The sequence below is a fragment of the Ascaphus truei genome, chromosome 2, assembly GCF_040206685.1.
Source record: "Ascaphus truei isolate aAscTru1 chromosome 2, aAscTru1.hap1, whole genome shotgun sequence".
NCBI classification, from domain to species: Eukaryota; Metazoa; Chordata; class Amphibia; order Anura; family Ascaphidae; genus Ascaphus; species Ascaphus truei.
The window spans coordinates 471911510-471938742 of NC_134484.1; the positions used below are offsets into that span (position 1 = coordinate 471911510).

The 27233-nt window shown below is 47.4% G+C and overlaps 1 protein-coding gene across 4 annotated transcripts in view; it reads right to left on the reverse strand.

Annotated features, from left to right (window-relative positions):
* Positions 1 to 27233, reverse strand: part of LOC142488358 (uncharacterized) — an 85075-nt gene that overhangs the window by 9364 nt on the left and 48478 nt on the right. For 2 of the 4 annotated variants that reach the window (XM_075588782.1, XM_075588781.1), the window contains exons 3-5: positions 22755 to 22865; positions 6949 to 7053; positions 6467 to 6580 (exon numbers count right to left, since the gene is read on the reverse strand). In XM_075588782.1, coding sequence (XP_075444897.1) covers positions 6467 to 6580; positions 6949 to 7053; positions 22755 to 22865 — 330 coding nt within the window. Of the gene's footprint in view, positions 1 to 6466; positions 6581 to 6948; positions 7054 to 22754; positions 22866 to 24208; positions 24348 to 27233 lie in introns of all 4 variants that reach the window. The other 2 variants (XM_075588784.1, XM_075588783.1) reach the window with 2 other exon arrangements.

Below are 27233 nucleotides of genomic sequence, written 5' to 3' on the forward strand. Positions count from 1 at the left end.
GCTCTGCGATTCCAGAACGCAAGGGGTTAAAAACATTGCAACAAGGAAACTAGCCCTGCTTCAGGATTTCGTTAGCCCTGGGGATTCCAGAACGAACCCCAAAGAACCAGAACAAACTTTTTTCATTTCAAGGAAATAACGGGCTGGCAATTTGCGCCCCTTGCAAAAGGACTGCAATCTAAAAGACTTTATTTCTGCGTTTTTCATTCACTGGACCATTTATCCCGTTCCCCATTTAAGTAAGTGTTTTATTAAGTGTATTCTGAAGTTGTTGTGTGTTTGTCTAGTAAGGAAAGAAATGACAATTTATTTTGCTTAATTTGTTTGCTCAATCAAGAATCCCCAAAATATAACAATTGTTGATAAGTTCAGTCCATCGTGACAATCAAGAACAGCAGAAACATTCAAGAAGAGCTGAAAGATAGGATTCGGCCTGCTAAAAATGCATGGGGACACTAACTATTGTGAAGAACTTATAAAGATTGTAGTAAAAAGAGCAGACATAACTGGAGTTATTGTTAACAAAAACATAGTAAAAATATCAGATGAGACAAAGCAATTACTAAGGAAACAACAACAAATAAAGCAATAAGAAAATGTAACTGATATGGCGACAAAGACTATCGGAGATAAAAGTTTGAAGACAAATTCAGTGATTTATGAATGGGAAGAAGCAAAGCAGTGCACTCAAACAAGACGATTGATCAACAATAAAAGAGAATGTGCAATTATCAAAAGAAATTTAAGGACTTCTACATGAAATTGTACGGGAACACAAAACATGTATAATCCAGCAGAGGAAAAGCGAGAAGAGATCAATAGTGTAGCATGCGTCCTTTGCATGGTACATCAATAGTGGTGGAAAAGGCAGTAAAATTCCTGAAGAATGGGAAGGCCCCCGGGGAAGATGGAATTACAACTGAAATCTTGAAAGAAGCCGGGGAAATAGAGAAAAGCCGTGCAAAACTCTACATGCTGCTCGAAGAACAGGAAAATGCCAGATTACAATACTTATCCTCATCTACAAGAAAGAAGACAAAGAAGGTCTCAAGAACAGACCAATCTACTTCTAGTATCTTAGGCCTCGGCCAAGCTCCCCGCTGGCGTGCTGAGGCTCAGGGAAAGCGGGTGCTTTCCCTGGCCTTAGACAGTGCGCCGTCAGGGGGTGTGTCGGGGGCGGGCCAGTGACGTCACGGAGCTGGTTCGCCCTCATTGGGCGAACCGCTCACGTGACCGGCCCTGCTGAAATGTAAAAGTCTGCTAAGACCTACGCTTCCGCGCGCATGCGGAAGCGTAGGCGAGCCCCTACTAAAGCCGCTATAATTACGACTGTAGGGGCTCAGTGCCGAGCGGAAGCGCCCCTCAGCACGCCTCCACCAGCAAGCAGCAACACTGGACGAGGCCTTATACAGTCTTAGCAAGCTCAAAACCCAAACCCACTACTTTGTGTATGCACTGTATATATTTGTCTCATTTGGATAGCTACTGTGTTTGTGACCTAATGCATACAACAAGAGACAAAAAAGCCCCAATGCTACATCCAACTTGATACATAGTAACGTACTAAATGATTTATTTGAATCTACATTCTGTCTTCATAAATATGGGTCATTTAGTTAAATACAGCTCAACCCCGTTATAGCGCAAATCATTTTTTTGGGGGCAAAGTTTAATAATACACACACACACACGGAAAAGGGAAAAGCACCAGAGATGCAGAGCAGCCCCATGTATTATCTGTGTGACCTTTGCAGAAAGTCCCCGGTCAGCAGGTTCCAACTGGAACAGGTTGCACAAAGTTTGAGGAAGTGCAGAACGATCCCACAAACTGGCTGCAAACATCAGTCCGTTTCTCCTCCCTCATTTGACCGAGTTACCAATTGAACCCATTGATTCTTGTTTTCTAAGAGTTGCTCTTTGAAACGTATTTACTAAAAAGTTATTCCCGGTTCGCCAGAGAACAGAACAAATTTGCCCCCATAAAAAAATATATATATGTAACACCTATTCCCCCCCACCCAATCGCATATAGTGTGTGTGTGTGCGGGGAACCTAATGTTACCTGGTGTGGTGCGTTATACCTGTCAGGCTCACAGGAGGTCTGAGCCGCCGCCAGTGAGAGCCTGGGGTGAATCCTCTGGAACGTTCTCGGTTTCAGCGCCTCCACCTGTGTAGGGTTCTAGGGATGTAGAAGGTTGCCTACACAGGACCCGCATATACAATAACCACATACACAGGAATGTATATAACCACTTTACTGTAACGCAGAATAATCACACACTTATAATACTGATACTTCCCCTAGAGCAGCGTTTCCCAAATGGTGGGTCGCGACCCGGCACCGGGCCACGGCACCAAAATTGCCGGGTCGCAGCGAGGCTGGCCGTGCGGTGTCTCCCGTTCCCCCCCCCCCCCCCCCCCCCGCTCAAATTAAAAAAAAATGGCGGTGATTCCCCCCGCGGTCCCGCGCGCTTGCGCAGGGCAAGCAGGGTCCGCTCCCTTCCTCCCCCCGCTCCCAACGTGGGACGGAGGAGGAAGTACCAGCTCCTCTGCGGCCCGCACGTTACATGGGGCAGGGTGGAAGTACAAGCTCCTACTGCGGCCTGCTTCCCCCCGCGGCCAGCTTCCCGAGCTCACCTCCTGAGGCACCCCCTCCCGAGCCCACCTCCCGTGCCCCCATGCCACCTCCCGTCCCAGGCAGCAGGGGATATCGGGGGCAGCAGGGGAAAGCGTCCGGCGGCAAGGTAAGTCACCCCACCCAGTCACTGCCTCCCACCCAAGTGTCTCTGGGCCCCCTCCCACCCACCCAAGTGTCCCTGGGCCCCCTCCCACCCACCCAAGTGTCCCTGGGCCCCCTCCACCCACCCAAGTGTCCCTGGGCCCCCTCCCACCCACCCAAGTGTCCCTGGGCCCCCTAAGTGTCCCTGGGCCCCCTCCCACCCACCCAAGTGTCCCTGGGCCCCCTCCCTCCCACCCCCCTAAGTGTCCCTGGGCCCCCTCCCTCCCACCCCCCTAAGTGTCCCTGGGCCCCCTCCCTCCCACGCCCCTAAGTGTCCCTGGGCCCCCTCCCTCCCACGCCCCTAAGTGTCCCTGGGCCCCCTCCCTCCCACCCAAGTGTCCCTGGGCCCCCCCCCTCCCACCCACCCAAGTGTCCCTGGGCCCCCTCCGTCCCACCCCCCTAAGTGCCCCTGCCCCCCCCTCCAGTCACTCACATCCATCGTTGCCTGTAATTCACTGTTTGTGTCTGTGTGCGTATAGGGGAGAGCGAGTGTGTGTGTGTGTGTGTGTGTGTGTGTATCAGTGTGTGTGTGTGTGTGTGTCTGTGTGTTAATCAGTGTCTGTGTGTATCAGTATCAGTGTAAGTGTGTGTGTATCAGTGTGTGTGTGTGTGTGTGTGTAGCAGTGTCTCTGTGTGTGTAGCAGTGTCTCTGTGTGTGTAGCAGTGTCTCTGTGTGTGTATCAGTGTGTGTGTGTGTGTGTGTATCAGTGTGTGTGTGTGTGTGTAGCAGTGTCTGTGTGGCTGCGTGTGTGTCAGTGGCTGGGTCTGTGTGTCAGTGGCTCTGTGTGTGTTTCAGTGTGTGTGTCAGTGGCTGCGTGTGTCAATGGCTGTGTGTGTGTGTATCAGTGGCTGTGTATGTGTGTATCAGCGGCTGTGTGTGTGTCTGTGTGTGTATCAGTGGCTGTGTGTGTGTGTGTGTGTGTGTATCAGTGGCTGTGTGTGTATCTGTGCAGGCCCTATAAACGATAACATTTTTAGTGTGTCACGAAAAAGAAGTTGAAAAATAACCGGGTCACGGGAAAACAAGTTTGGGAAACCCTGCCCTAGAGGGTAACTCCACAATATAACTCAGTCCCAAGTGTCCTTCACTCCACTAGGAGTGTACCTATCCAACACCGTGTACCCCCCACCGTGTACCACCCCTTTGTCCTGTGGTCAGCGCTGCCACTATGTGTAATGATATTATGTATAGGATACGTTGGTGCACTTAGAAAGGCACCTGCCGAGCGCTCCTGCACTCGGGCCTGCAAGCAACTTCGAAAAGGATCTGCTGCTTGGTGATCCCGTCTGTCATGCAATGCTTCCTCGCACGAGGGTCCGCCAGGTGCGATCCCACCCTGGATATAGTCTCTGTCTCTTTAGCACAGACTTGAGCCCAAGTCTCTTCTCGGGGAGCGCAGCGTCCGCTGTGTCCCTATCTAACACTACTACTACTGTGACAGGTTCCCTAGCCTAGGGCCTGTCCCTGTAGCACCACAAACTGGGGCGTTCAGGACCTATCTGGGGCCTAGGGGGTTACTGGCCTAATGCAGTAATTGCTGTGGCTGCACTGCAAGCCACACTTGTCTTTTCTTGTCAGAGCACACAGCACTGCAGCTGTGCCACTGACAAGACTCAGATTCAGATTAGGGCAGAGTCCCTACCTAAGGGGCCTTCCCTATGAACTTACCCACTAACCTAGTGGGGAGTGGGGCCTGCCTGGGTTTTCTCTGGCCTAGTACAGCAGAGCCCTGCTCTGTGTACACTACCTTCCCCAATCTCTTCCTGGATCCAACTGACAAAAACCCTGTCTGCACACAACATTGTTGCAACTCTGCAGCATGAGAATCTGCCAGCTCTATTGGCTGTCTGGCTGCCTGTGACCAGGGTGAAAGTGCAGTCCCCAGAGGCTGCTGGGAATTGTAGTTCTTGGCACAGCTCTTTCCTATGGGGACAACGTGCGCGATCTTTACTGCGCATGTGCGAAGCTGTAATGGCCGTCGCTACGCTGAACTGCACCTGCGCAACCTCCCAGAGCTCCTGCACACTGGCAATGGCCACCGCTACCATGGCCAACCTCTGCGCATTACGCGAACCTCGCGCCACAACCAAGATGGAGGTGCCCGCTGGGAGAAGTCGCCGTCCCCTTCCCCCACTGCCACTGGGGTAAGGCAGGGGGCAAAGGAAGATCAGGGGAACCGGGGGTGACCCCCTTACATATATATATATATATATATATATATAAAATGTATACAATGTTGCAACCAAAAAAAAGGAAGAGAAGCAAAACACCCTCCTTGTGTGATGTTGGGTGGTTGTTATTTGTGCTTGTAGGCAGCAGCAAAGCGACATGCCACAATCCAGAACACACACACACTTTGTTTCAAGCGTCTCTTTCAGTCTGCACTCTGATAGGCTGAGATACGTTTTTTGATGTCATCTGCTCAAGGTATGCTGGGAGTTGTAGTCCTGCTGCCTTTTTGCACAGATTTAGAAAGAAACATTTACAGCCCCAGCTTTCTAATAAATATTCTCCACATCTCTACCAGCTCCCTACTCTCGATCTCTGGAAGCTAATGAAGCAGGGAGAAGAGAGAGCTGCAGATGCCGGGTAAGTCCTCATGGAATCCTTGATCATGGCAGCCATTTTGTTTAAAAAAAAAAAAAAAAACATTTCTGCGATCCCTGATATAACACGGTCTCATTCTGTGGCCCCCGAGCATCGCGTTATAACGGGGTTCAGCTGTACTTTGGCCTAAATATTTTAAGCATATGTCACGGTAGATCCATTTTAGTAGATCCTACACTACCAATGTTATACGGTCTTATGTATTTCTTCCACTGCATAGAGGAAAGAGAGGAAATGAAAATGCTACAGCATGGATTACATGACATACATGGGGTGCCTAAAGGGTTAAAAAAATTAAGCACTATATGTGCTATGTATGATCTACAGTGCTGTTAAAATCAGAAGTGCGCTAATAATTGTGAAAAAAATACCATATATATATATATATATATACTTACTAAGATAGCTCTTTATAGATCCTTCAAGAGTATGATATTGCCTCTAGGAGCATTCAGAGTAGCGAGTGTAGGAGCAAAGCATGCATGTATGTCAGTTTAACCAAGGTCTGAGGTTAGAAGGTTGTGAGTGGCAGAGAAGAAGTGGGGCATGTAGATCTTGAGAGGAAGTTATGGCAAAATTATAGATCATAACAAGGTTGTCGAGGTCAGTAGAGTTGTAGAGAGAGGACAGCAAAGTGGACCTGAAAGCTGTTGGCTTATGAAACGCAGGTCTCTGCAGAACTGAGGGGTAAATGGGGTAAAGGGAGAGAAAAGGGTAAATAGAGAAATTAGAGAAAGAGACAAGCTGCTGAATTAATCTTGGCATTTTGGAGTCTACGAGCACAGGCAGAACACACTGGTCAAACAGTGGAACGTGATCTTAAAATACTGTATATGTTTTTCCCAACTGTGCTTTATCTCATCCGTTGAAGGTCAGCAACCCATTTCCAACCTTTATACTAATTTGAGAGCCATATTACTCCTCCAACCCTGTTGCACGTTGCTTCTCCATAATACCCAGCAAGGCTGTGGACTTCTTATGCGAGGCAATTAATACTCCCTGAATACTCCCTAAAGGTGACCATACTACTTTGTAACAAGATTGCCTTTGTTTACATAAATGGATGTTATGGTACTCACCGTCAACAGAAAATGTAACCATTTCACTCATTATTGGGGTCAGATGTTCCCCAGTGTTTGGCTCTTCTTTTTCTGACTTAATCTGTAAACTCTCCGGTACAACCACTGGAAAATCTGCCAACAAGAAAAGGAAAATCCACTATGTAAAGCTGAGAGTGGAAACTCTTCTTGTGATGTCACTATACAGAAATACTTTGTAATGATTCCTAAGTGGATGTGAAAAGTAAGTGATTGTACTTGATGATTAACCTGGAGTGCTGAAAACATGTTGGAGTTTTTTGAGCTACCAATGTTCATACCCCAATACTGTAACAATAATATTCCCAATATAACCTTAGAAAATCATGTGCATTTTATTTATTAGAACATGAAGCTTGTAATTCTATCCTTGCATTAATGTTATTTTCCCCAATATTGTAGACATGCCTTTATTCAATTTGTTTAAAAACTTTACTGACAAGTGGGGATGTAAGGGTACTTACCACCAACAGGAAATGAACTCATTTCACTCTTTAGGGTTGTCAGACGTTCCTCAGTGTTCGATTCTTCTTTCTCTGACTTAACCTCTAAACTCTGTGGCACAATCACTAGAAAACATGGCAATAAGAAAAGAAAATCCACAATGTAAAGCTGGGAGTGAGGGCTCTTCTTCTGATATCAGTAGAATAGAATAATTTTGTAAAAAAATGTGTTACTGACTTTCTGGTAGAAAATTACTTAAAAAGAGTTGAATACATATCTTAACTTGTCTTGTATATAATGTATAACCATGCTCACTTAATGTAACCATTATAACTGTATGATGTATGTCATCATAACTCTGTGCCCAGGACATACTTGAAAATGAGAGGTAACTTTCAATGTAATACTTCATGGTAAAACATGTTCTATATAAATAAACAAAAATACCTGCTGATGGTTCTATGATGAAAAACAGTGTGTAGCCCCTCTTGGTTTACAACTGGTTTCTATAAGGCAGTGTTTTCCAACTCCAGTCCTCAAGTACCCTTAACAGTCCAGGTTTTAAGGATAACCCTGCTTGAGCACAGGTGAATCGATCAAACCGAGTGAGACACCTGTACTAATGTGAGCATATTCTTAACTCCTGGACTATTATGGGGTACCTGAGGACTGGAGTGGGGGTTAATTATGATAATTGGTTAACTGTGTGGGCTGTGTGGGCTCCAGGTTTTACACCTCCGCTTTCTACATTATGATCTGTGATGTCAGCATGGAGGGTATAAATAGTCACACCCTTTGTTCTACAACAGGTTCACCAGAGTCTCAACTGAGGCCTCCATGCAACTCCTGTAAATTGATTGTGTGTCTAGACTGCAGCAAGTTATGTTCTGTCACTTTATGTTAATTTACAGTTTGTAAGGTGCCCTGTTTTTTAGAAAATGCATGTTGGAGTATCGGAAAATAGAAAATTGATACCCAACTTTGAGTCATTTTCTTTTCCTGGAGAGTCCTTCCATGGCAGTGCTCACTAATGGGTTAAGTTCCACCTTTCCGCTGAGATAGGACAGACGTCTACCCTTGGAAGGACCATAAATAGTCCCTTCTTCCCTCCCCAAGTAGTCTCAGTACAAAAGCTGAAATATATAACTAGAAAAATAAATACATCTAAACCCCGTTATAACTCGGTGCTTGGGGTCCACATCATGAAACCGCGTTATAACGGGGATTGCGGGAAAAAATGGCCACCGTGATCAGGGGTTCCACGTCTGCCGGAGGGGGGAGAGCTGGGATAACTCTCCCAGTTGTCCCTGAACCCAGCATCACAGCGGCACACCCACGCAGGACATACCCGGAGCAGAAGCTCATCTGTGTGCACAGAAGTTATCCAGTCTGCACAGGGGATGGAATATCTGCTAGGTATGGCTTCAGTGGTATGTATGTGTGTGTGTGTGGGGGGAGGGTGGAGGAGGAAGGGGCCGGCAGCAGCAGTAGCACGGACGATCCCAGAATCAAGAGAGGTAGGAGGTGTGTGTTTTAGATTTTCTTTTAAATATAGTATTATTATTACATTATTATTAGTATTAGTATTATTATTATTTAGTATATATCAATCTATTGGGGCATATCTTTTTCTGGCTCACATGAACTTGTCCTGATTGAGCTTCCCAGATACTTGGCAGCTTTAACTTTTAATAACATTCAGTTTATCATAAGATAGTTGAACTGCAGCAGTCACCTGCCTTTCGAAGCCCTGGCAGCACCTGGAGTGAATAGCTCAAGTCAATTATTTTCTGCATATTTCCTCAGTAGCTCAGGGTACAATATGAGCACCACTGTCACGCAGATTACTGCAAGAGGCCCCTGCTGTATAATGTGAACTACACCATCCATAAAACTTTGAAAGATCCGGGAGGCAGATATCTCATGGTCGACATCACCATAGAAGACTCAAGACTGTTGTTGGTTAATGTATATGCTCCGAACTTGCCTAACCATTTGTTTTTCACAGATCTCTACCAAAGAATTTTGGAGTGGGACGCAGAGACCGTTGTTGTAGGAGGCGACTTCAATGTAGTGGAGGTCTGGACACTTGACAGATCAGGAAACAAAAGGGTACCGCACCACTCACACACAACGGGGTACTTTGAAATCCTTCAGGGAGAACCTAACACTGGTAGATCCCTGGAGAATTTTAAACCCGCTAGAAAAAGATTTCACTTTTTTTTCACACGCACACAATATGTTCTCAAGAATAGACCGGTTCCTAATCTCAACCAATTTAATGCAGAGAATAAACTTGGCTAAAATAGAAAATATAATAATTTCAGACCATGCACCAATATGGGTCAACTTAAGACTCAGTAAACCCAAAAATATCTCGCGAAGCTGGCGCATGCCCACGTATCTAGCAGACTCAAAAGAGTTCAAAGCGTATCTACAAAACCAGTGGTCCAATTATTAGATGGACAACCAGCAGCATACTCTAGAACCCATTCTGTACTGGGAAACATCTAAAGCAGTACTTAGAGGCCATATAATTGCTTACAGTATTAGGAAAAACAGAACCCTAAACACCAAACTGAACAACCTAAACACACAGCTAACACAGGCATTCCAAATATACAAGACAGATAATACAGAACAAAATAAGAAGCAGTATTTAGAAACCAAAGAGTTGTATGAGGCACTGCTGACTGAAAGAGCACAAACCCAACTTATGTATCAAAAATATAGCTATTTTAGATAGGGCAATAAACCGGGGAAATTGTTGGCCAATCTAACAAAAGAAACCAAAAGTACTAATGAAATAGTGTCCATTAGCACCAAGCAGGGTGGCAGAACAACAAACGCCAAAGAAATTTGTGCAACATTCCTAAATTACTACAAAAAAACTCTACACAACAATCCCAGATGAAAAAGAATTAGGAGAAAAAGTTATACAAAAAGCAAACCTTCCTCAGATCTCCCAAGAAAATAGAGAGGCACTAGATCAACCTATAACAACCCTAGAAGTACAGGAAACTATAAACACACTTAAAAATAACAAATCACCAGGACCAGATGGCCTTCGCGCAGAATACTACAAATTATTAAACCCAGAAATAGCAATATCACTAACCAACCATATAAGGGAGGAAAAACAAATGCCGCAAAATTTTAATCTAGCGAAAATAATTGTCATCCCAAAACCAGGCAGGAATCAACCATCGTCATACAGACCCATTTCCCTGTTAAACCAAGATTTTTAAATTCGAAGAAAAATTTACACAAACTGTCTAAAAAATATACTCCCCAATATTATATCTCCAGAGCAAACAGGTTTTGTCCCCGGGAGACAGTCAGTTACGAGTATAGGATCAGCTGTGGCCGCGGTGGTGACAGCAGGACAGTCCAAAGGCAACAACATAATAGTAAATCTCGACGCTGAAAAGGCATTCGACAAAATTACAGCAGCGGCAGCTTTTATTCGAAGTAATCACTGGCATGTACCTGGCATGTTCCTGGAATGTGACACTGTTCACCCGGAGCATGCCGGGCTCCTTTTGCCTTCCCAGCCAGGCGCATTACACGGCTGACGCGCGGTTGATGTGTTAATTAATAATGGTTCAGGATTTACTAGGCTGCAATGCTTCGCGTGACCGCCAGATGGCATAATTTCATGAATTGTAATGCAGTATATATATATATGTATATGTATATATATATATATATATATACACTGTATAACAACAACCCCTATAACCCCTAACATACACATACAGTACTGTATATGCACATCAATGATACTATAGGCCGTCCCCTGGCGAGATGTGTTTGCAGCAGAGAGAGAACCGCTGCTCTCTCTGCGCAAACATCGGCACATTAAAATTTATTTAAAATACATTTTTATTGATAGTGTAGATGTGCAGGGGGTCTCCGGAGCTGAACCGCGTTGGTTTCAGGTCTGGGGACCCCCTGCTTCCCGAGATACAGCCCCCTTTATGAGGTGCCGGTATCCCTCTGCGTTTAAAGGTCCCGATCACGTGATCGCGGCCTGTAAACAAAGCAGAGGGATACCGGCACTCCCTAAAGGGGAGGTGTAGAGGGAGAGGGGGTTGGCCCGGTATTAAAGGGGTTGCACCCCATATGGCCACCCCCTGACCTCACCAGGGAGGCAAGGGGTTAACTGGACTGCAGTCCAGGAATGTGGCTTACACCTTGTCATGTCAGGAAAATGTATGTTCCCCTGTTCCCATGTTTCATTATAATCCTGTATTTTCAAGATGTTTTAAAGTGCATTTCTGTATCTCCGGTTCTGGAGGTCGCAGAGAGTTGATATTTGGCCAATATGTGGAGTCACTGTAGGCATTAAAAACTGGCAAATTTCGACCCACTGAGCCCCCCAGAACGGAACTTATTAATATGTGAAAATATTAAAGTGTATGTGGTATTTTGAATCTGCTCTGAAAATGCAGACTCCATATGCTATGCTAATATGTCAGGAAGGGCAGCCGGATGATTTAACATAAAGCCCTGTGATGAAACGTTAACTGCCCTAATTTTTTACACTAGGAACCAAGTACTAATCAACAGACTCTGCCACTCTAATTGTTACCTGAGGGCGGAGAAGCGTCAAACTGGAGTAGTTTGTAAGTGGTATATCTACACCTACAAACAATGAAGCTCCTGACAGATACTTCATTTGGTAGACTGGTCGTCGCCCCTGATTTAATTATGGGGCTACAGAAATAAGATCCTCAGAGTCCCAGTACACATGGGCTAACTAGCTAGGGGACAGGGTTTAAACTGTGTCTCCCCGTTAGGGATTGGATACAGATAATTGTTCACCAATAGTCTGTATTCAATGTTAAGAATAGCGTTACACAGGTATATAAACTGTGTCAACCCTACAGTTTTTGTAGGAGTTGTTCTTCTGATTCCACCTGGAATGTCACCGGATTGCTGGAGAATTGCTAGCTGATACTTTTCCATTCCCCAACCCTAAGTAAGTGTTACCTTCTTGTCTGTTAATTGTACTATATTGCTGTGTTCACCTTTTTTAAGGAATAAATATATTTTATTATATCTACGCCTCGTTCAGTTCAACCCAGATATTTGGTATTCATTATATCTTGTCATAAGTTACCGTGACAGTCATTCCAGCTACAAGTCCCCAGATTCCACCACCATCAACGCAGAATTACGGTCTTCACAAGAGAATGTTAAACAATCACTGGGGAGTGAGCGCAATGAGCTCACCAACGAAGTCAATGCTCTTCTGCAGAATAAGGGAGACAAGAGGAAGAAGATGGAGGTGCATCTTCAGGAATGCAGGTCAAGGTCACAGAGGGGGACAGAGTCCTGGCAGAGAGAGCCAACAGACTGCAGGATGCTCAGGAACTTTGGCAAGAAGGGACATGTCAAAAGCTGAGCTTCAACAGTAAACTAAAAAGAGTGAAAGACAAAAAAGGTGGAGAAGTACTGTTCTGAAGGCCCAGAAAGCCCAGTAATTGCCCCAGAGGAAAACCCCAAAGTAACTGGTTGGTGTCACGCCTGTATGCCCGCAGACCTGGCAGGACCCCAATACTGAGGTGGGAACGGTATTACACCACACACCCACAGCAGTGGGAGCAAGCCCGGAGTGTGGTATAGCGTTGCTGGGCCTGTTGTAAAAGTGGTTATGATACTTGCAACGTCTTGTAGGGTTAAACGTAAGAATGGTCGTGTCCGTGTGCCAATGTCCAGGGGTACAGAGAGCAGAGTAGTCGAAGTTCAAAGCCAGGTCCAAGGATTCCAGAGATCAGCAAAGTAGAGTTCATAGCAAGGTTCAAGGGTTACAGAGAGCAGGGTAGTCCAGGACAAGCAGGGGTCAAAGCCAGGGAAATCCAAAGTAACACAGGAGCCAGGACAAGCAGGAACACAGAGGAAGCACAGCATAGGTCAGCACACACAGGGAAACAGGAACTATGCAGAGCGATGATAGAGAGGACAGATAGGGATAATAAAGGAAGAAACACCAATGGGAGAGAGGGGATGAGCAGAGAGAGAAGTGGGATACAACAAGGATAGGTCAGGGAGAGAAGAGGAGGAGACAGAGGGATCAGACAGAGAGATAGCTTGCAGGGAATGAGAGGAGGAGTCAGGAGAGTGACAGGCCTTAGAAGAGGAGCGTGTGCGCGCGCCCTCTGTAAGCAGAGTGCGCGCGCACAGGCTGCGTCACAAGACGCGCGGAGCGCTGAACCGCGGGCCCCCAGCGGAGGGAAGCAAAGGACCGGATGGGATTGCTACCGGAGGTGATGGACTGGCAGCGGGCATTGAGAGTGTCTGGGAGAGGGGAGCGTTGCCGCAGGGGCTCGGGGACCGCGCGGGTGCGCGAGGCTTGCGGTGCATGCGCTGAGGCAATCGGGCAGTAAGAGAGGTAGACGGAGCGGGACAGAAGTGGGTAAGCACAGGGAGATTGGCCAGGGAAGGGACAGAGGGAGAGAAAGAAGGGGAAGGAACCCCCTGAACCGTCACAGTTGGAGAGAAAAGGTTCTTGAGAAAAGACATCTCACCAAGGAGAACGAAGTCTATGGATCCAGCCAGAAGAGGAACACAGAAAAGACTGGAGGGAAGATTGGAACCCTCCTCAACTGGAAGATGAGGAAAAGACGGAAAGATGGACAATGTACGTTTCTATGAAAGAGGCTGGTGCACGGGCCGCTCCACAGGACAATGTTGCGCTGGTGACAGGGATATGTGATTCTCACGGGAGACCAGGTTTATTAACACCTTTTAAACCAGGATCATTGATTGAGCAAAGCAAGGAGGTAAAATAAATTGTAATTTATTTCAGGAAAAGACATACATTGTGTGTAACACAATTTACAGGGTTAACACGCTTACTGGGATCGGGCTAACGAATAAACTTGTCCTTTAAACGAAATTCTCAAAAATGACCTCAGTAGGAGCACTTTCACATACCCGGGAGGTACTCACGAAATCCTGCAACTGATTTTGGCATGCAATGTCAGCTGACGACGTACTCGTGGCCCAGGACCTAGTTGATCTGGAATGGGCACAAGAGTGCCAGGAGGTCTATACTGCGGCCCCCTCAGATCGGATCAACTGGTCCAAATGCTCAGGCCTTTTAGAGGGTTCCATACAGGTAGACTCTTTAACGCCCACATTTTGTAATATCTCATCGGAGGCAGATGCAATCAAGAATCTTGGAGTCTACCTGTCCACTGTGGAGCGCCCGGTCCCAGAGAATTGGACTGAGTTAGAGGAACGTGTCCTCACTTGTCTGGGGTTGTGGAAGGGTCTCGCAAAAATGCTTTCCCTCAGGTGAAGCTCTGGTTATCAACCAGATGATGACCTCTCAGCTGTGGCACTGGCTGATCGTCCTGAGTCCGACCCCTGAATTCATCACCAAAATCCAGAGGAAGTTGGTGGACTCTCTCTGGATGGGAAAGCATTGAGTCCCTGCAGGTGTTACGTGCCGCCCTCTGGGAGAGGGCGGACAGGGAGTAGTAGTGTGTGTGCGCTCCCAGGTGCACACTTTCCGCCTCCAATACCTGCTGCGATACCTGTACGCAGACTCTTCTCTGCTGTGGTGCCAGCTGGCATCCAGCTCACATCACCAGTTGCGCAATATGGTGTCTGACCGGCAATTATTTCTCATCAAGTCTGAGGGGTTTGGGAGAGACCTCTCAGTGTTGCTGGCATACTACCAGGAAACCCCCATGGTCTGGAGCATGGTTTCCGTGTCTAGGCAAGGAATGGCTGTTCGGGAGGACCTCCTGACCGAACTCCTGCTATATAATCTAGCAGGGGCTGCACGGATATTGGAGTCCCCCAGCATCATTTGCCACTATTGCCAGGCCCAGACGACCCGAGTCGGGGACCTGCTGGACAACGAATGGTCAGAATGGGTGGAGCCCGAGGTGATTATGCACCTCATGGGCTACACCAGCGGTGCGCAAACTGGGGGTCCCGCCCCCCTGGGGGGACGCAAGATTGTTTAGGGGGGGCGCAGGAAGCAGCGGCGATATTGCCAGTAGCAGAGGAAAAAAAGCCGTCTGCAGCTGCAATTTTTCTTTTGGCCATTAGGTGGCGCTGTGCTCCGCTGTGCTACAGTACACAGCAGCATTTCCTTGCTTCCTGTATCAGCGTGTGTGACATGGGGAGAAGGGGTGAGTGAGACTGGCACATGGGGGGTGAGTGAGACTGGCACATGGGGGGTGAGTGAGACTGGCACATGGGGGGGGAGTGAGACTGGGACATGGGGGGAGTGAGACTGGGACATGGGGGGGAGTGAGACTGGGACATGGGGGGGTGGGAGAGTGAGACTGGGACATGGGGGAGTGAGTGTGAGACTGTGGCATGGGGAGGGTGTGAGTGGCATGAGGGGGGTGAGAGTGTGAGATGGGGAGGGGGGTGAGAGTGAGTGTGACATGGGGAGGGGGGGTGAAAGAGCTACATGGGGATGGGGATGAGAGAGACACTGGCAGGAGGGAGAGAGACACACAATGGCTGGAGGGAGAGTGTGAGAGAGACACCGGGTGGAGGGAGAAACAATAGCTGGTTTGAGAGTGCAAGAGAGACACTGGAGGGAGGGAGAAGCAATGGCTGGAGGGAGAGGCAATGGCTGGAATGAGAGTGAGAGACAATGGAGGGAGGGAGACACTAGGGGGAGGGAGAAAGAGAGAGAGACACACGGGGAGGGAAAGAGAGTGGGGGAGACACTGAGGGGAGGGATAGAGAGGGACTGGAGGGGGAGTGAGAAATACAGGGAGTTGGAGAGATTGGAAGAGGAGTGTGAGACTGGAAGAGGGGAGAGAGTGAGAGACAATGGGTGGAGGGAGAAAGAGACACACTGGCTGGAGGGAAAGAGAGTTGGGGGGATGGAGGGGGAGACACTGAGGGGAGGAATAGAAAGGGACTGGAGGGGGAGTGAGAAATACAGGGAGAGGGAGAGACTGGAAGAGGGGAGAGAGGTCCTGAGAGGTTCTAATGTGGCGGGAAGAGAGAGATTAATAATACAGCAGAAATGGGAACGCTATTAGACAAATATTATAATATTTATTTTTAAGTTATGTAGTTTCAGCTATAAATACTTTTTTTGTAGACGCGTGGCGGGGGCGTTACAAAGCTGGTTCGCCCTCAATGGCTGAACCAGCTCACGTGCACTGACGTCATGTGATTTTGATTACATAAGGCAGGGGGGGCCCGAGAAATGTTATGGATTAAAAGGGGGGCTCGGCATAAAAAGTTTGCTCACCCCTGGGCTACACCACCCCAAGAGTTCCACGCTGTTTTCTCCAGGAGATCAAGGATACCATGTCCCCTGACTCGCGCACCTTCCTAGAGGGGTTATTGCAGACCGGAGCACCACGTCCACCGTCCGACCCCCCGCCTCTTGCTGTATGCATGGGCCCAAAACTCTGCCAAGTCCCTCAGGCTCCTCCTGTCCCCAGCCTAAGCAGACTCGGGAGAAAACCCTCGGCATGATTTCGCGGCATGCCGAGGTGGCTGCACTCTCATGCTCCACAGTACACCACCTCACCTTTGTCATCCACCCCAATACCATCTGGAGGCGGGTATTACCAAGAAACGAGGGTGAGAGGCACTGGTGGAGGAAACTCTATTCAGAGTGCATTCCCCGACCCACCGGTGATCTGAGTTGGAGACTCCTCCATAGTGCCCTCAGCACGGGAGAGTACCTTGCCCCCTTCACGGACACCCCAGACACATTTTAGTTGCGCCACACTGCAGCCCCTCTTGTCCTTCATTAGGGGCCTCCTCCTGCAGATCTGGTTGCGTTTCTCCCAGCACCTTTGTATTTTTGGACGCCCAGTATCCCGGAACACTAGGGCCAGGGACCTCCTCACCAACCTGCTCCTAGCATTAGCCAAGCTGACTACATACAAGTTCAGGAAGCAGCGTTTGGCTGTGGAGGTATCCCTTACCTGCCAGGTCATATGCCGGGTGCTCGATCGCTCCCGTATCCGAGCAGAGTTTACCTACACTGTGGCCACTGGGCAGGTACCTGCATTAACCTCACAGTGGGCCTTAAGCGGGGTGCTCTGCTCGTATCCCCCCCATGGTTTATCTTTTATGCTCCACCTCCTCCTTTAGTGTACTTTTTTCTTATTATTTTACAGTTGCACTAGTTTCCGGCCTATGTTTATTTTAGTTTGAGCCTTTCCTTTTCTGGTTGGTCTCTTGGCTTCGCCAGCCAATCACTTTACGGCTTAAATATTCTGGTTCTAACTGCACATTTCATACAACCAGCACTTGAAATCAACCAGACACACTGATCAGGATACACAAGCTCAGGATTCGTTAGACTGCGATATGGTGACGAAGACTATCGAAGATAACAAAAGCTTGAAGAAGACAAACACAGGAGGGATAGGGAAGGAGCAAATCAGTGCACGCAAACAAGACGTTTGATCAACAAAAGAGATTGTGCAATTATCAAAGAAAGTTGGAGACTCCTACATAAAATTGTACGGGAACACAATACAGGGAATAATCCAGCAGAGGAAGAGCGAGAAGAAGAGATCAATAGTGTACAGTACCATGCAAAGGATGGTGGTGGCAAAGGCAGCAAACATTTCATAAAGAATGGTAAGGCCCCCGGGGAATATGGAATTACAACTGAAATCTTGGAAGAAGCTGGGGAAATAGAGAAAATAATACCTATATAATATTATTACATTGATACTGTTGATCATGTTATCTTGCTTAACAAACTCCAGTGCTCTGGAATAGGGATGCATGCTTTAAACTGGTTCTATACCTACCTATCAGGTAGATCACAACGTGTATCTCAGGCTAAAACTCCAACCCCTTGGATATCACCTGTGGTGTCCCATATGGCTCTGTTCTGGGGCCTCTACTCTTCTCAGTGTTCATCAATGATCTTCCTACAGCTTGCAAGGGAGCGTCAATACACATGTATGCAGATTACACTATTTTATATGCACACAGCCACAGCCTCTCCGACCTTGAACACATACTTCAATCTGACTTTTGAGACTTGAAAATTGGATTTCCCAAAACAAACTGTTTTTGAACACAAGACTGTAACAATGGTATTTGGGACCAGGGCTAAATTTTTAAAGCTTCCAATGACTGAGCTCCAGATCAGAACCAACACTAACACCACCCTAACTCCTGTTACTAGTTTGAAATACTTGGGCATATGATTTGATTCCCATTTAACATTTCGGTTGCACATTGATACCATGACATCCAGAAAGCGTATCGCACAGCAGATGCTAATGCCAATTATCGACTATGGGGACATAGTATACGGCTCGGCACCCCAAACCCACCTTAGCAAACTTGATACCCTCTACAATTCAATATGTCGTTTTGTTCTCCAATGCAACTACATCACTGCGAAATGCTCAAAATAACTAGATTGGTCATCACTAGAGTCTAGGCGCAATGTTCATCTTTCTTGTCTCGCCACAGATACTTTCTGGGCAAGCAACCCGTCTATCTGAACAAGCTCCTTACCCCTACTACATGCAGCACTTATCATCCGAGATCTGACTCCAAAAGACTATTCATGGTCGCAAGGTTCAGCAAAGTATCCGACCACTCCTCCTTCTCTTACCGTGCACCCCAAAACTGGAACAATCTACCGGAGTCTCTCACAGCCACCTCCAGTCTAAGTTCTTTCAAAACTAAACCTGTCTCACATTTTAATCTAGCCTGTAACTGTTATATATATATATGCGTCTGTAACAGTTACAGTCTAGATTAAAATGTGAGACAGGTTTAGTTTTGAAAGAACTTACGACTGGAGGTGGCTGTGAGAGACTCCGGTAGATTGTCCCAGTTTTGGGATGCACGGTAAGAGAAGGAGGAGCGTTCGGATACTTTGCTGAACCTGGGGACCATGAACAGTCTTTTGGAGTCAGATCTCGGATGATAAGTGCTGCATGTGGTGAGGAGCTTGTTCAGATAGACAGGTTCCTTGCCCAGAAAGTATTTGAAGGCGAGACAGGAAAGATTAACTTTGCGCCTAGACTCAAGTGATGACCAATCTAGTTCTTTGAGCATTTCGCAGTGATGTGTGTTGTAGTTGCATTAGAGAACAAAATGGCATATTGAATTGTAGAGGGTATCAAGTTTGCTAAGGTGGGTTTGGGGTGCCGAGCCGTATATATATATATATATATTGTGACAGAAACCAGGGGATGGTAATAAATTCCATATATAGGGCTTCCAGGATACTGAACAGTTTCTGTCCTGTTTAGGCTGAACAGTGCAGCCTCATAATACATGCACTCCATCCCACAGTTTGGCAAGTGCTGGAACTGAGGGATGAGCGATCCAGACCAGAGTTTGTCTGCTGCCTGATTTCTGTCACCTGTCCTGCTTGTTAGAAATCAGGTACTTAAGACCGATTTCCTGTTTCCTCTCCCCTCTCCCCCAAGAGCCTGGAGACAGGAAGGCTGCTGGAAGCAGAGAGGGGGAAAGCCTCTCCCCAAACAGGTTAAAACATTCTGTTCTTTTTGTCTAAAACGGCGAAGTTACTTATTTTGTTGTTGGAAGTGGAAAAGCCACTTCAACCCTGAGTTAGGGAATACCTACGTTAAGTTATTGCTCAGGTGAGCAGCTTTTTGTTTTGATGTGTTTCTGTTGTATGCAGTGTGGCAGTCTCAGTGCCTGGGACTGAATAAACCAGGCATAGCCTGTTTAAAGGAACAGCACGTGTCACCTCGTCATTTAACCTACCCTACAAGACTGTGTTCTAACAGTCCCGGACAGGCGGCGGAGCCCCGGAGTCAGCCGTTTGTGACAATATATATATTGTATTGTATTGTATGTCTTTATTTATATAGCGCCATTAATGTACATAGCGCTTCACAGCAGTAATACATGTGGTAATCCAATAAATAACAGATAATATAAATAACAGATCATGGGAATAAGTGCTTTAGACATTAAGGAAGAGGAGTCCCTGCTCCGAGGAGCTTACAGTCTAATTGGTAGGTAGGGAGAACGTACAGAGACAGTAGGAGGGAGTTCTGGTAAGTGCGTCTGCAGGGGGCCAAGCTTTATGTGTCATGTGTTCAGAATAGCCACAGTGCTATTCATATGCTTCTTTAAGCAAGTGTGTCTTAAGGTGGGTCTTAAAGGTGGATAAAGAGGGTGCTAGTAGGATGCTGAGGGGAAGGGCATTCCAGAGGTGAGGGGCAGTCAATGAAAAAGGTTTAAGGCGGGAGAGGGCTTTAGATACAAAGGGGGTAGAAAGAAGACATCCTTGAGAAGAACGCAAGAGTCTGGATGGTGCATAACGAGAAATTAGGGCTGAGATGTAAGGAGGGGCAGAAGAGTATAAAGCTTTAAAAGTGAGGAGAAGAATGGAGTGTGAGATGCGGGATTTGATTGGAAGCCAGGAGAGGGATTTCATGAGTGGAGATGCTGAGACAGATCTAGGAAAGAGTAGAGTGATTCTGGCAGCAGCGTTAAGGATAGATTGTAGGGGAGACAGGTGAGAGGCAGGAAGGCCGGACAGCAGGAGGTTACAGTAATCAAGACGGGAGAGAATGAGGGCCTGAGTCAGAGTTTTAGCAGTCGAAAAACAGAGGAAAGGGCGTATCTTTGTTATATTGCGGAGGAAAAAGCGACAGGTTTTAGAAATGTTTTGAATGTGAGGGGCGAATGTGAGAGAGGACTCGAGTGTGACCCCAAGGCAGCGTGCTTGGGCTACTGGGTGAATGATCGTAGTTCCAACAGTAATGTGGAAGGAGGTAGTAGGGCCAGGTTTGGGAGGAAGTATGAGGAGCTCTGTTTTAGCCATGTTGAGATTAGGGCGGCGGAGGGCCATCCAGGATGATATAGCAGAGAGACATTCAGAAACTTTGGTTTGTACAGCAGGTGTAAGGTCGGGTGTTGAGAAATATATTTGTGTGTCGTCAGCATAGAGGTGATAATTAAACCCAAAAGATGTTATTAGGTCACCTAGAGAGAGTGTATACAGAGAAAAGAGAAGAGGTCCCAGGACAGAGCCCTGGGGTACCCCCACAGAGAGATCAATAGAGGAGGAGGAGGTGTTAGCAGAAGAGACACTGAAAGTACGATGGGAGAGGTAGGATGAGATCCAGGATAGAGCTTGGTTCCGAATGCCAAGAGTATGGAGATTGTGAAGGAGAAGAGGGTGGTCCACGGTGTCAAATGCTGCAGAGAGATCGAGTAATATGAGCAGAGTGTAATGACCTCTGTCTTTGGCAGCATGGAGGTTGTCAGTTATTTTAGTGAGGGCTGTTTCCGTGGAGTGAGCAGTGCGGAAGCCAGATTGTAGAGGGTCTAGGAGAGAATAGGTGTTGAGAAAATGGAGCAAGCGAGCGAATACAAGACGTTCAAGGAGTTTAGAGGCAAAAGGCAGGAGGGAGACAGGCCGATAGTTAGAAAGACAGGTAGGGTCAAGCTTGCTGTTTTTGAGTAATGGTATGACTGTTGCATGTTTGAAGGAGGATGGAAAGGTTCCAGAGCAGAGGAAGGAGTTAAAAATGTGCGTGAGCGTAGGGATTATAGTAGGAGCAAGAGGTTTTAGGAGATGGGAGATAATGGGGTCATGAGGGCAAGTGGTAGAGGGAGAAGAGGCGATCAACAGCGACACATCCTCCTCTGAGACAGTGGAAAAGGGAAGTCAAGGAAGGCAGGAGGAGAGTTAGGAAGAGGTGTAGGATGGGAGGAAGAAATAGAGGGGATGTTCTGACGTATGGATTCCACCTTTTCCTTAAAATAGTCAGCAAAGTCCTGAGCGGAGATGGAGGAAGGAGAGGCAGCTGAGGGTGGTTTGAGTAGAGTATCAAAGACAGAGAACAGTCGGCGTGGGTTAGACTTGTGCATGTTGATTAGTGAAGAAAAGTAGGCTTGTTTAGCTTGCGAGAGGGCAGAGTTGAAACAGGATAGCATAAATTTGTAGTGAAGGAAGTCTGCGAGAGTATGAGATTTCCTCCAGAGGCCTTCAGAGGAACGAGTGGAGGAACGCAGCATGCGCGTGTGGGAATTTAACCAGGGTCTAGGGTTAAAAGGGCGAGTGCGGCAGAGAGAAAGCGGGGCATGTAGATCAAGAGAGGAGGACAAGGCAGAGTTGTAGATCCTGACCAGGTTGTCAGGGTCTGTAGCAGAGCTTAGAGAGGAGAGGGAGGAGTGTAACGTGGACTCAAAGTCAGGTAAGTGAATAGAGCACAGGTTTCTGCAGAACCGGGGGTTAGAGATATATATATATATATATATATATATATATATATATATATATATATATATATATATATATATATATATATATATATATATATATATATATGTAACCATATATTTGTCATCATAACTGCCCCTAAGTGAGATTGGTGTATGCTGATGCATCATTCAAGGCTGTAATACACACACAGGCCTAAGGAAGGAATTAACCTTTCCACTGCCTGCACTAACAGGACTGACAGAGGAAAGGCCCAGGCAAAAGAAGTAGCTGCCAGAAGGCTAGGCTATAAATAAATAAATGAAAGTGATTAGTCGCCGATTGATCCGTTTTCCTGTAACCGATTGGTGAAGATTTGGCTCAGGGGTTCACTAGAACTGGAGTTGAGCCCCCCTGGTTTAGCCCTGTGTCTATGCACAGTTCCCGTTTGTAAGCAGTATTACCAACTCTGCTGCATCTCACCGAGACTTCAAACCATGCCCGGTTTTGAACCCTTATCCCAGTGCATTTTTATTCACAGCAGTCCTGCATTTTTATGTAAAACGCAGACCTGAAAAACCAGGACTGGATTACAATCTCATGTGGACACGAGGTAAAGTGGCATTAACCCATACAAACAATTTTTCGGTCACTTACTGATCTGAAGCCGAATAGTTTTTTCTGGTGTTGTGGCCGGTAAATCCCCAGTCATCTGGTCATTCTTTCCCGTCTTACACTTTATCCTCTCCAATAAAACCACTGGAGACCCTGGCACAAATATAAAATACAATGATGTAAGTTTGAGGGTAGACCAGGAAGGGCAAGAAAAAGGGTATATTAACCCTTTACTGTACTGCTCTTTTTAGCAAGCATGTTTCTTAGGAAGTGTAACTATACATAAACAGGTCTAGGACGGGAGGCTTCTGGTGACGTCACCAGGAATGGTCGGGTAGGCACTGAGCTCGGTGGACCCACTGTATAACCCGCATTAAAGCAACACACACCACCCGAATTTCACCCCATTTTTCTGGACCAAAACAAGGGGGAAAGTACCAAGAATGTCTGGGAAAGGAAAGAAACCCACAAATCAAGGGGTTTCAAGATACTTTTCGCCATCGCAGGGGAGAATGGGGGAGCCGGCAGAAAAACAAGATGGCGGCGGGCCACGAGGCCCATTTGCTGCAGCGAGCGCTCGCAAACAGACTGAAGAGGCCCCAGCATCAGGGATGCCAGTAACCAGGGAATATATGGAGGAGCTGTTTGCCGAAATGCATATCAAGCTACACCAGTCCCTACAAGCTGGTCTAAAGGAGGCAATGCGGGACATTAGGGAGGAAATCTCTACCCTGACAAAGAGAACAACGGACATTGAGGCAAAGGTGGAGGATGCCTGGACAAAACAATCGGCTGCAGAAGAGGAAATAACACGCCTAGGGGAAGAAATAGCAGCCTTAAAGGAAAATCAAGAGGAGCAAGAAAACAGGGACAGGCGCCAGAATATACGCGTCAGGAATGTCCCTGAGACAATTGCCCCCTCTCATGTTAAAGCATACATATTGGAACTATTTGCACTGATCTGTGGAGACATCCCAGAGAAAGACCTGGAGATTGACAGGGCCCACCGAGCCCTGGGCCCTAAATCAGATGACCCCAAGAGAAGAAGGGACATCATTGTAAGACTGCACAGCTACTCCACAAAAGAAAGGATCCTTGCTGCCAGCCGAGAAATGGAATCCGTCACCTTCCAAGAGGAAAGCATACAACTGTATAGTGACCTCTCACGGCAAACAGTAATCCAGCGTCAAGAGCTGAAGCCTCTTACCTCACTATTGCGGGAAAAAGATGTGAAATACCGGTGGGGGTTCCCCTTTAAGTTAATTGTTAACAAAGGAGGAAGGTTTTTCACAATGCGACACCCCAAGGACATGCTGCCGTTCGCCCAGGCCCTGGGTCTGACCCCCCCACCATCGTGGCTGGAGGTCCCCCCAGCCAGGGGTCAGAAAGAAGACAGAGGCGGACCTGCAAGAGCCTCAGAAAGAATCGCGGCCCTCCAGCAAAATTTCCCAAGAAATAAATAAATAAAGTGAAAAGTAAATAAACTCTCAACTTACCTGATTGGCCCGGAATGTCCTGAGATCCTAAAACCACTGTGCCTCGAGACCCAGACCTGGAAAAAGCACTGCAGCTCCTTTGCGACCCCAACGCCCCACGAGACGTCTGCCTTCTGACCGACTCGCCAGGTTCCCGCGCCTGGCTCCCCCGCATGAGAGGATGGGACATCGCGAGATTACCTGACGTCCCGCTGATCGCCGTGATCGACCGAAGCGACGGCAACCGGGAGGGCCCTGGACGCCCCAAAGAAGCTCTGAGGAGACGATCCAGCAGAGGGACTTTTGTTGGAGAGTTCCCGAGGCCCACTGGAACCGACCCCCAGCCCCCCGACGACCCTAGTAACGCATCCTCAAATCTGCCGACTGACCGGGGAAACCCCTAAACGGGTCACCCGGTCGGAAAGTGGAAGGTGCTGCTCATCACAGCCCCGATCTGAAGCAGCAACCCACCGGGAGTAGACAATACAGAGACTGGAGACCCCGAGGTGCAGAGCGACTAGTCCACTATCCAGGCAGTGATGGCCCGAGGCGGCGGAGGGTTCGTGGGGACGTTTGGGGGGAGGGGGAGGGAGATTTCCCTACGAACATCGAGGCCCTTGGAGCGTCCAAGCAGGCCCCAATCCCTCCCCCACCCGAGTGCATACTCCGCCCCCCCCTACCCCTCGCAAAGGCACGCTAGCAGTAGCTCCCCAACAGCAGGATAAGGGAACGAATCACTGTATATTACACCTGGTACAGCCCCCCCCCTCTGCCCCATATTCCCCCCCCCCCAGTCCAACTCCAGCCCCTGTCTATCCCTCTCCCCCCCCCCCCCCTCACGGAGCGGGCGGGAAGTATTAAGGTGCTAAAGGGAAGTTGCAAACAGGCAAATGACACCATGAAAGTGAGCCCTAGCTACTGAACTGCCCGACTGAAAATGTTCAATGCGGAAGTGGTAATGGTGAACTCTTATGGGAAAGGTTTCCCCAAATGGAGAAGGTTAAGAGTTCCCCTACAGCTGAGGAGAGGAATAGGGCCCCTCTCCCTCTTATTAAAGACAACCCTGATGCTCCTGTCAAAATGCTTTGAAATGAGAGCGAGGCCCCCCTCCCTCCCCCCCTCCCTCCCTCCCCCCCTCCCCCCCTCACCTCCCCCCCTCCCCCCCTCCCTCCCCCCCTCCCCCCCTCCCTCCCCTCCCTCCTCCCTCCCTCCCTCCCTGTGCCCCTACCCTGCAGTAGGCCTAGGGGAAATGATGAGCCTCCCCGATTGGGAAATAAGAGGAAATTGCACTGTGTAACGTGTAAGGTAAAAATAAAAGTTAGCTGTGTTTTGGTCTCTAGATACTCCCTGAGAGGGAGGCAAGAGGGAGTTGCACTTGGTTACGGTTAAAGTGAAAGCAAGATGATGTGTACATATGCCTGCCTCCTCTTCCGTAGCTATCACCCTTGGTCCCCCCTCCCTCCCTCTCCCCCCCCTCTCTCCTCCCCCCCCGCCCCCACCTCCCCATCCCTCCCTCCCCCTCCCCCCCATTCCCTTCCCCCTGCCCTGCAGAATTTTTATGAAAAATGCTGAGGCTCCCTGATTGGCAAACAAGAGAGAACCGCAATGTGTTCTATGTAAGGCAAAAGTAAAAGTTAATTGTGTCTGTGTCTCTAGATAAGGCTTCACAACGTATGATGGCTAGTTGCTCACATTTATAAAGTTAAATGTTATGTAAAATGTTGCCCTGATAATTACCTGGTTTTAAAAGCATATCCTTAAACCCCCTCCCCCCCCCCCAAAATGATGTGAAGTAAGGTTTTTCTCAGGGCGTCAGGCCTCAGACAATACCCGAAAGATCTTTGACATTATTGAGCATGTCCATCTCACAAAATCCAAGGCAATGTTACTAAGTTTAGATGCAGAGAAGGCATTTGATAGAATTGATTGGCTTTTCCTAACCAAAACGTTGGAGAAATTCGGCTTCAAAGACACATATCTAGAGGGAGTCAAAGCTCTGTACCAGAACCCATCAGCAATTGTCAGATTGCCAGGAGGGAACTCAGAGAGATTCCAAATAAGGAATGGTACAAGACAGGGATGCCCCTTGTCCCCCCTCCTCTTTGCTCTCACCATAGAACCTCTGGCAGCTAAAATTCAAAACAACATAAATATCCAGGGTATAGAGATCGGCAAAACAAATTATAAAATTTCACTATTCGCTGATGATATTATCCTGACGCTAACTAAGCCCCAAACTTCCCTTCCTAACCTCCAAAAGGATCTTGAGGACTTTGGGAGTATATCGGGATACAAAATTAACAGTGATAAATCAGAGGCCCTAAATCTCAGTCTCGCAGAGCCAGAAGTGAAACTAATTAAAATAAATTTTGCATATAAATGGAGCCCTTCATACATCAAATACCTGGGAGTGAATGTATCAAGGGACTACCAGTCACTATATTGATATAACTACCCAGCTCTCTTTGACAAAATCAAGAAGGATTTGAGCAAATGGGAAGGCTATCAGATATCATGGATCGGAAGGATGATATCTTTCAAAATGAACATACTTCCACGATTATTATATTTTTTTCAAACCCTCCCGGTCCATGTCCAAGGCTCAGAGCTCAAAAACATCCAAAACAAAAGTTATCTCCCTCAACGTGAAGGGACTCCACAATAATAGGAAACGTCGCCTGGCCCTTCAGGAGATAAAGAAAACAGGAGGGGACGTTGTTTTCCTCCAGGAGACGCACTTCACGTCACAAGAGCCGCCTAAAATATTCCAGCATGCATTCCCGGTGAGTTATTTCTCATCTTTGAGCAGCAAGCGTAGAGGGGTGGCCATTCTGTTTCGGCAGGGCACCCCATTTAATTTAACAAAAATTCAGGCAGATCCAGAGGGGAGATTCATTGTAGTCTATGGCTCACTATCCGGCACGTCAATCGCCCTTATTAACCTATACGCCCCAAACGAAAACCAGACAGAATTTCTTAAAAAGGTTCTGGAAGAAATTGACCCACAATACCTATCCTCAATACTCATTGCAGGGGATTTAAATAT